The following is a 12,508-nucleotide window of genomic DNA, read 5'->3' as shown; positions in this document are numbered from 1 at the left end:
TGTAATTTTGGCAGGAGTTTGTTTCTTTGAGAATGGCGGAAAAGGATAAAGACATCTTGAAAAGCGAATTTTGTGCCTTTGCCAAACGAGAAGATTTTACTATTTGTCATAAACTTATGTAAGGAAATTGAAGTAGATTAACCATAAAACTTTTCAAAATCTTACAACGGCAAAATTAATAAATTGCTTATCCTCCTCGGGAGGTTAATACGCATTAAAATTTAAACAATTTGCGGTCACAACACCGACGTATCAATAGCTTCCTCCTCACGGAGGTTGACATATCAAATGGCTAAGCACGACCACCTGGTTTAGCATACAGTGAATTTAATTCTCATTCATGTCTTACTATAAGATATATCTAAAATAAAATACATTATTTATAATCTTAATTAGACATGAAAAATCAAATTCATATAATTTCCAAGTTCAAGATTAGGAAGAATATCAATTATATTATTTAATGTATTCTTATATATATCATATCTTATAATAGATTCTAGATATATATTATAATTAGGAAACTATTAAATTATTCTTATCTATATCATCTAGGATATAAAATATTCATAGATATAGAAAATAGTAAAAAATATTCCTAAAATCTAGGAAATCTTCCCAAAAGTTTTTATTTCATTAATAATATTATTTTTAATGATATCTATTAATTAACAATTAAATAATCATTAAAATAATCTTTGTCAATTCTAGAGATTCGAGGTTGGCCTGAATCTACACAGAATCACGAGGCTCATATCCGGAGGTCACATGGGGCATCATTCGCCCCAAGCGACCATGGAAAACCTAACACCCCCTTCTGGCGCAGACTCTTCTCCTTCTTCCTCGGATACGCGAGATTTCACCCTCCGTCGTCGTCGAGCCAGAAGGCGCAGCCAGAGCCACGACCTCCCGGCGATCTCCCACTGCCCGACGAGCTCGCGCGCACCAGCGGCAGAAGTCAGTTGCTGTGAGGCACAGGTCGGCTAGAGGTTTCGGTGTAGGAGTTAGGGTTAGGGGTTTTACTGCCAGAAGAAGACAGCACCGGTGGTTCTCGGGCCGAGCCACCGTGCCGGGCTTCCTCCGTCCGGCAGCGTATGGTGCCGCCTGGGCTGCGGTCTCGATCGGCCGGCGCGGCCCTGTTCCGCACATCACCGCGTCGCCAGCGTGATCCGCTGCGTCCTCGGCTCTGTCGCGATCGCCTCCTTTGTCCCGGGGCCCGGCTAGGGTTTGGCGGGCTTGGCCGGTGGCGCGCGCGAGCCCTTGCTCGCCGGCGCGTCGCCCCATACCCGTCGCCCTCGACTCCACTCCCGATTGGCAACCCTCTTCGATCGATCATAGCGCGGTCGTAAACGCAAGCGCTTAGAACGAATCACGCATCTAGTTCGTTCGAATAATTCAAGTTCTATGATTCGATGTTCTTGGAGTTCAACATGCATAAACATAAAAGAAATAAAACACAAGAACATGCTTAAGTAATCAATCAAGACATGCATACGGCATGAATTTGTGAGAAATTTAAATCCAAATAATCGAGACGAAATGCGGCTGCCGATACAGTATTGGTGCACTTGACGGAAAGGCATGTAAATAAATCACATAATAATCGGATCTATTTCATGATTATTTAGATAGTCTATTGAGTAATTATCACATGTATCATGCTCATAACTTGAATTAATCATGCTTTAAGAATATTGAAAACCCTAAAACATGCTTTTCTACGGAGTAGAATAATGCTAATTAATTCTCCCGAAAAAATTGAGAGATGGGCGCGACTTCTCCACGGCAGCGCTTTAATCTCTTAGACCACAAATCTTCTCTCTGGTTCCCAGGCTGTCTTCTAATATCGGTGTGGGCTGATCTTGCCTAGAATACTAGGACTTAAATAAAAGAAGACAGAAGAAATCCTTTTTGGAATGGGACTGAGTCGAAATCTCCTACTGGTGGAGATCAGAAATTACAGAAAATTGCAATATGAGATATTGTGTATTTTAAATACCATTTATTCTTTATATTAGATTCCTTTTGGGCCCAGACAGGGATCTATGGGCTTTGGATATAGACTCATCCAATTTACTTTTTACTAATTAAATTGAACCAGCGATTTAATATAAGTTATAATTGGAATACGGCGACCATGCAGTAATATTGAACTCTCCCCATCCAAATCCCGTTACGATTTTTAATTTTATTTTTCAGTCTATATATACAGCTAGTTGCACACTCTGGATATACGAATCGTTGCAAACTCTGTATATATGATTTTTTAAAAACTCAAAAGCATGTATTATCGTTGAAAATGAATACCTAAAACAAAAACATATCATACCGTCGGGCCGGGGGCACTCCACGTTCGGCTAGCGGCAAACTACATAGATTCAACGTATATGTATGCATTTTTTAAAAATAAAATCGTTGCATTTTTCCCGTATTCGTGTTGAAATTTTAATTCCGTAAATTGTTTAATTTATAGTGAGTTTTTTTTATTGCGTAAAGTCCATGCGGGAAGTCTATGGGATGTCCGCCACTGTGCGGGGAAGACTATGGGAAGTCCTTATGACATGACAATGCTGAGAAGGCTATGGAAAGCACTTATAACGTGGCAGGGGGTGTTTTTGAAAATTCTGTTCGGAAGACTATGGGAAGTTTGCACCCGCTAGGGATGCTCTAATAAGTTATTTTAAGGCCATTAAAATTAAAAAATATCGGCCTCATTTTTTTAGCCCACAATCGAAGCCCACAATCAAACCCTAAAAGATATGCGCCTCCCTTTTCTCTTCACCACACTATAAATACACAACCCACCCTTTTCTCTCATTCTCCGCACGCAATAATAATTACTTCCCCCTTCTCTCTTCTGTCTGACACACGATTTACTCTCAGCTGCTCCTATCCTATATTGAATATGAATTGAGATCGGTGTTGTATCGATGATGTTCACCTAGATTGGAGATCCGATCCCGATTTTGAATATGAATTGGGGCGGCGTTGGATCGATGATGTTTACCTAGATCTAATCCTACAGATTTTGAGTTTGATCGGTTGTTTTTGTTTTTGAGATTTTTCGTTTTTACTATCCCTTACTTTATTCTCTCTACTTTATTCACCTTTTACTTTATTCTCTCTACCTTTTTCTCTTTCTTACTTTTTGATCTATTTATTTAACACACTCAACATTCATTTTTTTAACTCCGTGCCGAAAAGTTCCGCCTCAACTATGAGGGAACGTAGGGAGTACAATTCACTCCTATTTATAGGCACTTCAACTCCTTCTCGAACACTCTATAAAAATCTAGATATTTTTTTATCTATAATCTAGACTATTCTCCCACAGTATTTAGATATTTCTTCCAATATATCTAGTTTTTTCTTCCAAAATATCTAGATATTTTTCCATAGACTATATATGTATTTGTTCTAAAGTTTTCATCCTATTTTTTCTCTTTTAGAATTCTCTATTTGTTTCTTATATATTCTATTTATTTCTAAATATTTCTATTATAAATTATCTTCAAATTTTAATTTCAAAAATCAGGCTTATTATTTATTTGAACACATTATGAACAATAAAAAAATACTAAAATAAGAAGACAATGAAACACTACTCACTTGATAAAATATTTTTTTATCAATTCAATAAGTTAGAGGAATTCATATCATCACCAGAATAAATAGGGAATCTTTAATGATAAGGTTTCATATCAATCTAGAGTAATATAAGTAAAATGTTAAAACCTACCATTTGAGTTTGTGATTACTCTAGCGGAAGCAAGGGAAAGGGCACCGGGGATGATGCACAAGTTGCCTCAGTTCATTAGCCGGCTTTTCGCCAATTTGACGAAAATGGTTTTGGATGTGGCACAGTGCAGAAGTCAAGGACGAGGATGCAGGAGAGACGAGTAATTATGGTGTTGGGCAGGAATGCTTAGATAGGCTCTCGATAGCGCTCGGTGGGAATACAATTGTCCCTGTGGCATCCGAGCTGTTTCAGGCCTATTTTTCTGCTCCTGAGTGGGAGAAGCATCACGCAGCACTCATTGCACTTGCACAGATTGCAGAGGGTTGCTCCAAGGTATATATATATATATATATATATATATATATATATATATATATATATATATATATATATATATATATATAGATATATAGCCGTGAATGATTTACATGTGTTGTGAATGTGAATTTGGAGATGATAGTTTTTGTGGTCTAGTAATAGCTGTGCTGAATTACACATTGTCTAATGTTCTCATTAATTACATCATTTATAGCTTTTTGTGCTCTGTTTAGTGTGTGCATTAGATGTGGTTTTTGATATCTATTGTCTCGTCCTCATATAAAGTGCATTGATTAGTTGAATTGTAATTCTTTTACTACATTTGTTACCAGCACATAGCAATCTCGTATGCACCATCAATTCCTTTGCATACTGCAGGTGATGGTGAAAAATTTGGAACCAGTGGTAAAAATGGTCTTGAATTCTTTTCAACATCCTCATCCACGTGTGAGATGGGCGGCAATTAATGCAATTGGTCAGCTATCAACAGACTTGGGTCCAGATTTGCAAATTCAGTTCCATCAGCATCTCATGCCGGCTCTAGCTGCAGCTATGGATGATTTCCAAAATCCTCGAGTACAGGTTTGTATATCATGTTATCTTCTGCATCAGTATTACTTACCAAAATCTTACTTATCTGGAGCAATTTCCAACTTGTGATGAGACTTGTTAAATAGTAGGGCATTAGGTTGAACTCCTCCCTTGTTTTCCAAACCTCTTTCTTTCACTAGTTATTTACTTTTGTGTATAGCTGGGGTCATCGACGTTGGTTTCTGAAACTGAATTATGTGAGGTTTAAGCAGTTTATTCCCTTTTCTGCACTCTGCAGGCTCATGCAGCTTCAGCAGTGCTGCACTCCAGAAATTTAGACACCTTACTTAGACGGGATAGTGCACAAGCTTCTTCTGCTTCTTTAGGTGAAAACCGTGAAATTGCAAATTAGAAAAATATATGTGGAACATAATTGAATATTATGCTGTACTCACTGTTGGATATACAAGACTGAAATATGTTTTGTAAATTGCAGAATTCGAAGCAAATGGCACAGGAGGGTGCCCTAACTGCTTTAGCTTCGGTCTGCTCAGCTAAAGCCTGATGTGGTCATTACAATTGCTGATTCAGACAATGAAATTGATGAATCAGACGATGATAGGTGACGACTCTCTTATATCTTAGATTTATCTTTTGGAAAGTTTCTTTTCATGTTTAATGAAAGTTGGCCTTATTTTCCACCATTCATATTTCTAGGCTATTAAGTTGTTCAATAACTTTATTAACATCCCTCTGAGAATCTTCATTTATGTCTTGTATCTAAAATTATTTGCAAGGAATAAGAACTGTAACTTTCTTACTTGAATCTGGAAGATACCTGCTCTTGTTTTTTGTATGGTACTGTTTTGATGGCTATGTTCTGATATGTGTTCATATTGTTGCATCTTGGTTTGAGTGCAATACATTTTCATTGGGGCACATCTTCGGCTAATTGCTTCCGATATGAACAAATTTTTCTATATTGCAGACTAGTGTCCTGGAGGAGAAGGCTACTGCTTGCAATATGTTGTGCTGCTATGCTGATGAATTAAAGGAAGGTTTTTACCCATGGATCGACCAGGTTAGTGAAAATAAATAGGTCTTTGCTTGATTCTGTTGATGGTAGATCACAATTTAAAGATGTTATGGCATGTTGTGTTTGCAGGTTGCCCCAACATTGGTTCCACTTTTGAAATTTTATTTCCATGAAGAAGTTAGGAAGGCTGCTGTCTCAGGTAATGCAGATTCTACTTGGTATGTTTCCATATACAGAATATTGAAGTTGCTGATATTGATCAACACTTCAATATTGATTTCTAGCAGTGCCGGAGAGGTTGCGATCTGCAAAATTGGCTGTCGAAAAAGGAATTGCTCAGGGTCGTAATGAAACTTATGTTAAGCAGCTGTCAGACTTCATTGTTCCTGCTTTAGTGGAAGCCTCACACAAGGTCTCAATACAAGCTTGTGTTTTGCATTATGTTATTGATGATCATTGTATCTGGGCACTCATGAGTATTAATTCTTATGTCATGCAGGAACCTGATATAGAGATCTGTGCAAACATGTTGGATGCGTTGAACGAATGTATACAGGTTGGTCACTTGAGTTCATTCCCTTCAATACACCTATTAATATGTTAGGTTGATTATTTTAAAATGTGAGTTTAAATCTGTGCTAGGTGAACCTTACTCGTCACAGTTCTAACATTCGTTGTGTATTACGTACAGGTTGATAGAGTAATGAAATTAATCTGTGCCGGTCAGTAAGTTTTTTGGTTAGATGAGTTGTACTAAATTGCGAACATCATTTATTTGATGGCAGTTCTGGTTTTAATGAATTTATTGTATTTGCTAGAATTTAACTCATCATTTCCCTCGTTTGTGTCTCTCAGATTTCAGGATCTCTTTTAGATGAGAGCCAGGTTAGAAGCATTGTGGAAGAGATAAAGCAGGTGATCACAGCTAGCTCAAGTAGGAAAAAAGAGAGAGCCAAAGCTGAAGATTTCGAAGATGAGGAAGGAGAACTTCTTAAAGAGGAAGATGAGCAAGAAGAAGAAGTATTTGACCAAGTTAGTAATTGACTAATTGACTAATTTTATACTCAGGCTGCTGTATATGGACTCGGAGTGTGTGCCGAGTTTGGAAGTTCTGTGTTGTTGGAGGTAAAGTTGCCTCAATGTGGCTCATAGAAAGTAAATTTCTGCTTGATATCTGAATTCTGACCTTTGTTTGGACTCTTGTTCAGAGGCTCTTTCGCGGCTCAATGTAGTTATTAGGCATCCCAATGCTTTGCAGCCAGACAATGTGATGGCATATGATAATGCCGTTTCAGCTCTTGGAAAGATATGTCAGTATCAATGCCGGCCTATTTTTTTCTTACTCTTAAGAAAATGCATAGTGTAATTTTGTCTGATTTAGTATATTGTCTTAATCTGTATGTTGTCACATTTAATTGAATACTGTGCTAGTATTTCCTTCGATTAGTTCTAACTGTGCAAAGTTGCTCTGATAGGTTGTTCCTGCCTGGTTGAATTGTTTACTTTGCTCAATGGTTGAAAGGTGAGGACATGAAAATTGCTCTTTCACGTATACCACCTGTTTGTATACAATTTTTAGTTTCCGACTCAGCTGTCATCTGCCTTTCCCAACAATCAGCATCTCCCTAAAACGGAGATCCGTTTCGCGTTGAAACGGAGGAGATTCCCTGTAGACTGTATATTACAAGATCACCTGTGTTGCTCCCAAAAACTGGGGGAATCTGGTCTTCTTTTTATTTCTTTGTCAACATTTGTGGTATTTGAGGATTGCCATAGAGGCAATTCCTGTCTCAATTTTGGTCATGCTCATGCATTTTTTTCCCCTTTTTTTTTGTTACATCTGTGATTGTTAGTATTTATTTATTTTGTTTATTTGTTACTACAGTTATATCAGAAACGATACTTGATGTTCAATTTCATCATTTTGTTTTTAATGTGATACAAAATGTTCAAATCAAAAATAGTTTCATAATGAAATAACACAACAGAAGTGCTTATTTACATTTACACAATTACATAAATACTATGTTTCTCTGTATTGTATCCCTCTTTTAATCATACTTATATTGTTTATGCCATTATAGTTATATTGCTGGGGTTAAATTGTTCCAACAACATGACATAAGAGAACTTTTCATCTTGTCCAATCACATCGTTATAAGTTAACTTGATCCTTCAATTACACCTATTACTTGTGCTCTTGTTAGTTTATGGCACTGGAGATTCCTTTCCTAGCTTCAAGCATGAGCATCAAGAACCAAGCCAAATTTTTGAGTTTTTTGTTTACTAAAATAAGAATCAAGAGGTGGTAGGTTCATCCATCTGTAGTGGTGGTGATGAATGGTTAAACTGAAACTGCCGGTTCGACTTGTAAATCGATTGACGCTTTGGCTATGGAACCATAGTCGTCATTCACGAGCTGAATTTGAATGATATATCGATCCGAATAACCTAGAGTTTTAGAATTATTGAAACTTTAAACCGTGGTTAACAACCAGTTTTATCCCAAATCAGATAAAATTAACTAAAAGTGAGAAAATCACTGAAATCTTTTGGTTGATAGCTAGCTAGTTCAATACTAGAGCCATTAATTTACTTGGAGGGCTGGTTATGGAAAATATGAACTTTCATAAAACTTGTAATTAATAAAATAAAATAAATTAAGTTTGGTGAAACATCATGAATTCGCTATATTTTGAATTAAGTTTATTGAGTATTGAATGTTCACAATCGATTAAAAGGAGTCTTAATTTATGAATCAAAGTATTAATTGTCAAATTTTGTGAAAATAATTTAAATATAAGAAATAAAGCATAGTGGGCTTAACTTAAAGTCACTGTGTGCTTAAATTAAGGGAAAAAAATTACAGTATTAGAAAGAGAAGAGGGAGTGACTTTTCAAATTATTTCAAAAGAATAAATCCAATTCTAGCAATATATGAAAATAATAACCGAAAAATCAAATTAAACCCTGAAATATTAACAGAGATATTTTAAATTGTAGAGAAAATTAGATGAAAAAGTAGAAACTCTTTCTATTTTGATCTATTTCTAAAAAATAAAAAAATTTCCTTTTAAAAATGAGTATTACAGTAGTATTTTTTTACCTAGTATGAGTGTTATTTTAGGGTGATAATATTTATTCAGGAGTATATTGATCTATTTCTGAAAAATAAAAAATTTTCCTTGTAAAAAAAAGAGTATTAGTAGTTTTTTTTACCTAGTATGAGTGTTATTTTAGGGTGATAATATTTATTCAGGAGTATATTGATCTATTTCTAATAAATAAAAAATTTCCTTTTAAAAAAAGAGTATTACTCCCTCCGTCCCGCTTTAGCAGTCCCATTGACTTTTCAGTTCTCTTTTATAAAAATAATTAAAAATAGTTAAAGAGGAGAAATGGTAAATTAAGAGAGAGAATAATATAGTCTTATCTATTAGTGTCTCTCTTATTTTACTATTTCTCCACTTTAACTATTTTTTATCATTTTTATAAAAAGAGTGCAGAAAAGTCAATGGGACTGCTAAAGCGGGACGGAGGAAGTAGTATTTTTTTACCTAGTAAGCGAGTGTGTTATTTTAGGGTGATTATATTTATGGTTTCGATTAGGGATGTCAATCGGGCTAGCCCGTTGGTTTCGGGCCAACCCTAAAAATAAAAATGATCTCCTTTATAAGTTGCAATACTCGTTGCAATATGTAACTCCTCCCAAATATCAAATCAATAAAATTCAAATTCATCTCCTCCGCCTCGGATTTCTGGTGCGCCTCCATTTTTATTTTATTTTTTTATCATGTTTATTGTTTGATTTGCTGATTTTGGCTAATGCTGTTAATTTTGTGCTGCTTAAATTTGTATAGTTGTATACTTGATATTGTCTTCGTTATTCAATTTGGTATATGCTAAATTGTTGTTATCGTCTTCGTTATTCAATATGCTACTTTAATATCACCGATGGCAATTCATTTTTAAACCAAAACTGTAAAAATCACTCCAATCGCGTTCTCGCATTTAGTTTTTGCAGATACACATGTTTGGAGGGACATATTTGCAAGAATTAAACCAGCAAGAGAAAGAGGTTAGCCTTTTGTGACTCAAAATAAAAAATATTCATGATTAGGTGTTCGATTAATGAACGAGTTTGTTTGCATGTTTAGGGTTTAGGGTTTGGGTGCGACAGGATAAGTGAGCTACCTAATGACGTTATCATCAATATTCTCTCGTTCCTACCCTTGAGAGATGCTGTTTCCACTGGCCTTCTTTCATCCCGATGGTTGGATTTGTGGAAGCACACTCCTAATCTAGACTTTTTCGACACTGAACGTATCTATCGAGCAAAGAGTGACACAGAGCATGGTTCGTGGGATGTGGGGAAGTGCAAGCATGTGAAGATGGTGAATTCGGTTCTTGAATCGCATCAAGCCCTCTTCCTGAAACAGTTCAGGCTTCATTTCTACGCAAACAAGTCAGCACAAAGCCTAGTCACCAAATGGCTCAGATTTGTGTGGTCGAGACAAGTCGAGAGCTTGGAGTTGAACTTTCGGTGTGAAATGCTAAATCATCTAGTTGTGTTAGAAGATCTGTCGGGAGAGATGAGACCAATGAAATATCTCCAGAATTTGTCTCTAATCATGATGAAAGTAAGCGGTGAAGACATCTCATTGTTCCTAAAAAATTGCCCTTTCCTGAGGAAATTGAGAATCTCACAATCAGTTTTGACCGGAGATGTTCATATCTCCGAGGCAACCCCTGCGTTGGAGGATCTACGAATCGCTGGATGTGTCTATTTGAAGTCCGCTATAGTTAACATTTCTGCTCCAAATCTTTCTATAGTTTGTGTTGATGCAAGACCGGGGCATGCCCTGCGGTTCAAGAATGTTCCAAGAGTTGTTGAGGCACTTTTTAATATAGAAGGTCCAGAATATACAATGCAGCATTTTACTTCTACCTTGTCTTGCTTGACTTCCCAACTCCACAAACTTACCTTGTATGGTCCCGATGCCGACAAGCTTTCGGGAAAAGGGTTTCCTCAACTGCCTAATCTCAAAGAATTGATCCTTTATAAGCATACCTGTCTTTTGTCATTGGCTAATATGATATCGTCATGTCCTCGTCTTCAGTGCTTGACTTTCAAGGTTGGTATATATTTTTAGTACTAATCTTCTCAATGTCATATTTTCTTACATATGGATATACATATGTGTGTGTAGTGTTTTGCCAAAGCCAAAGATGCAACATGTCGCGAAAGCTACGGAGCGTTAACTTTTAGAGGATCTTGTGCGGCAAATATCATCCGATCGCTAACTTATATTGAAGAAAGCGGCGAATTTCAAAAAATAAAAAGTCCCATTTGGTTTATTAGTGAGTACAGACTGCAACTATATGTAGCCATGATATCTCCACAACTTGAACTCTATTTTCAAGTTGAACTTCGGTATCAATTTAAAAGCTACTTCCTTAGGTATTCATAATAGTAGTAATGCATTTTTATGTTATGTAATAGCATAGCATTGAATTTTTGGATTTTAGTTCATGTAAAGGATGCAATATTTGTTTTGATTTTCAAAGTAATTTTATGTTAGATATAATTGTTATGATATTTTATCAAATTCTCCTTCCACAAAGCTATTTTGAAACAAGGTTGCTTTTGACAATATCACCAAAAGCATCACAACAGAAATTCTTTATAAATATGCATATCTACACATTTCTATTCAAATGAACATCAAGTAGAAAGTGCAGATTGGAAAGTAATATTTGATATTATTTGGTTTTATATAGGTGTGTTAATAGAGATAGAGTGATAGTGTCAATTATTTGTGCCCAGTATTCCATGACACGGAGTATAAAATGAATGAAAAAAGATTATAATTTCTCGTAGCTAATTTAAACTAATTAAGTCAAGCTACCTAATTGGACATGGAATTATCATAGGGCAAAGTGTGTGTGACAATATATTTTGGTGAAACACTTTCCACTTCAGTTGTTTTGGTTTGGGCCAAAGTAATTTCAAGTTTTAAAATGGACTACATAATTAAATTAGATAAGTGGTAATAATAAAAAAAAGGGACTACTTAATTTCTTGTTCTTACTGAGAATGGTCTTTTATGGACAAGGATTAAAGTTAGTGTTTGGGCCGATTAAATTACGTATAGCGAAGAGTTGATTGGAGATGAGTTCTCGATTAAGTGGCAAATTAAAATTCTCTAGATAATTTACTTAGTTCCCAAAGATGGAAGATGTTGAAATCGACGGCCGACCAGCGTCGGCGACGCCTTGGGCTGCCGCTAAGGAAATAGAAGGAAAAAGAGAGAGAAACGACACTCTCAAGTCACATATATAATTAAGTCTAACAAAGAAGTGCTTTTAATCAAATTTCCTGACTTAATTAATATGCAAGTTTCAGAAATTTCCTAAGAATGAACGAACAATAGAAACAGATTAATTAGGATGCATGCATTCTAAGTACGTACTTTTCCTTGAGTCTGATTAAGCACATGTTTTTATTTTAAAAAAGAAAGCTATCTCCGTGAGCAAGTTATGGTCGGAGTAAGGAAATTCAAGTTTAAATGCACAAGGTGAGTAATAAGTTAGTGGAATGTGGAGTTTCTTTACCATTTAAAAAACTTTGTTTGGGAATAATTTACATGAATAATGGAAAAGAAATATATGAAATCAAATCTAGATTAAGATATTTTTTCGATCAAATAATGGAGTTATGTCTTTGAATGGAATTATGAGTATTAGTTGGATGGATAGCGAGAGGAAATTGGATCCACACGACAAAAGGACTCTAAAAAATTAAATGAATGTTGGATCTGGATATATCATGACGAGATAGAATTATTTCGCCCAATATATGTCGAACTCACAAAATTTAATGC

At 35.8% G+C, this 12,508-nt stretch overlaps 2 protein-coding genes across 7 annotated transcripts; both read left to right on the top strand.

The window, feature by feature from the left end:
• Positions 1–3,709: 3,709 nt before the first annotated feature.
• Positions 3,710–7,446, top strand: LOC125218310 (importin-5-like). Of its 6 annotated transcripts, none has more exons than XR_007175935.1 (11): positions 3,711–4,072; positions 4,436–4,639; positions 4,887–4,974; positions 5,085–5,210; positions 5,577–5,669; positions 5,754–5,823; positions 5,912–6,036; positions 6,124–6,180; positions 6,480–6,749; positions 6,833–6,934; positions 7,100–7,446. XR_007175935.1 is itself a non-coding variant. In XM_048119952.1 (10 exons), the coding sequence occupies exons 5-10, from the start codon at positions 5,613–5,615 to the stop codon at positions 6,500–6,502; spliced, it is 366 nt and encodes a 121-aa protein (XP_047975909.1). In that variant the 5' UTR covers positions 3,710–4,072; positions 4,436–4,639; positions 4,887–4,974; positions 5,085–5,210; positions 5,577–5,612; the 3' UTR covers positions 6,503–6,633. The 6 variants fall into 6 exon arrangements, 2 of the variants coding, with proteins under 2 accessions (XP_047975909.1, XP_047975907.1); XR_007175933.1 differs by having other exon boundaries at positions 5,909–6,036; XM_048119952.1 differs by lacking the exons at positions 6,833–6,934; positions 7,100–7,446 and adding an exon at positions 6,316–6,346 and having other exon boundaries at positions 3,710–4,072; positions 5,909–6,036; positions 6,480–6,633.
• Positions 7,447–10,214: 2,768 nt separating this feature from the next.
• On the top strand, positions 10,215–11,101 carry LOC125219263. The gene is made up of 2 exons (XM_048121188.1): positions 10,215–10,759; positions 10,835–11,101. Exons 1-2 carry the CDS (start codon positions 10,217–10,219, stop codon positions 11,093–11,095), a joined length of 804 nt encoding a protein of 267 aa, XP_047977145.1. The 5' UTR covers positions 10,215–10,216; the 3' UTR covers positions 11,096–11,101.
• Positions 11,102–12,508: the final 1,407 nt, after the last annotated feature.

The sequence above is a fragment of the Salvia hispanica genome, chromosome 4, assembly GCF_023119035.1.
Source record: "Salvia hispanica cultivar TCC Black 2014 chromosome 4, UniMelb_Shisp_WGS_1.0, whole genome shotgun sequence".
Lineage (NCBI taxonomy): Eukaryota > Viridiplantae > Streptophyta > Magnoliopsida > Lamiales > Lamiaceae > Salvia > Salvia hispanica.
Note: the sequence above shows the minus strand (reverse complement) of the source record. Positions and strands in the feature narration are given on the sequence as shown.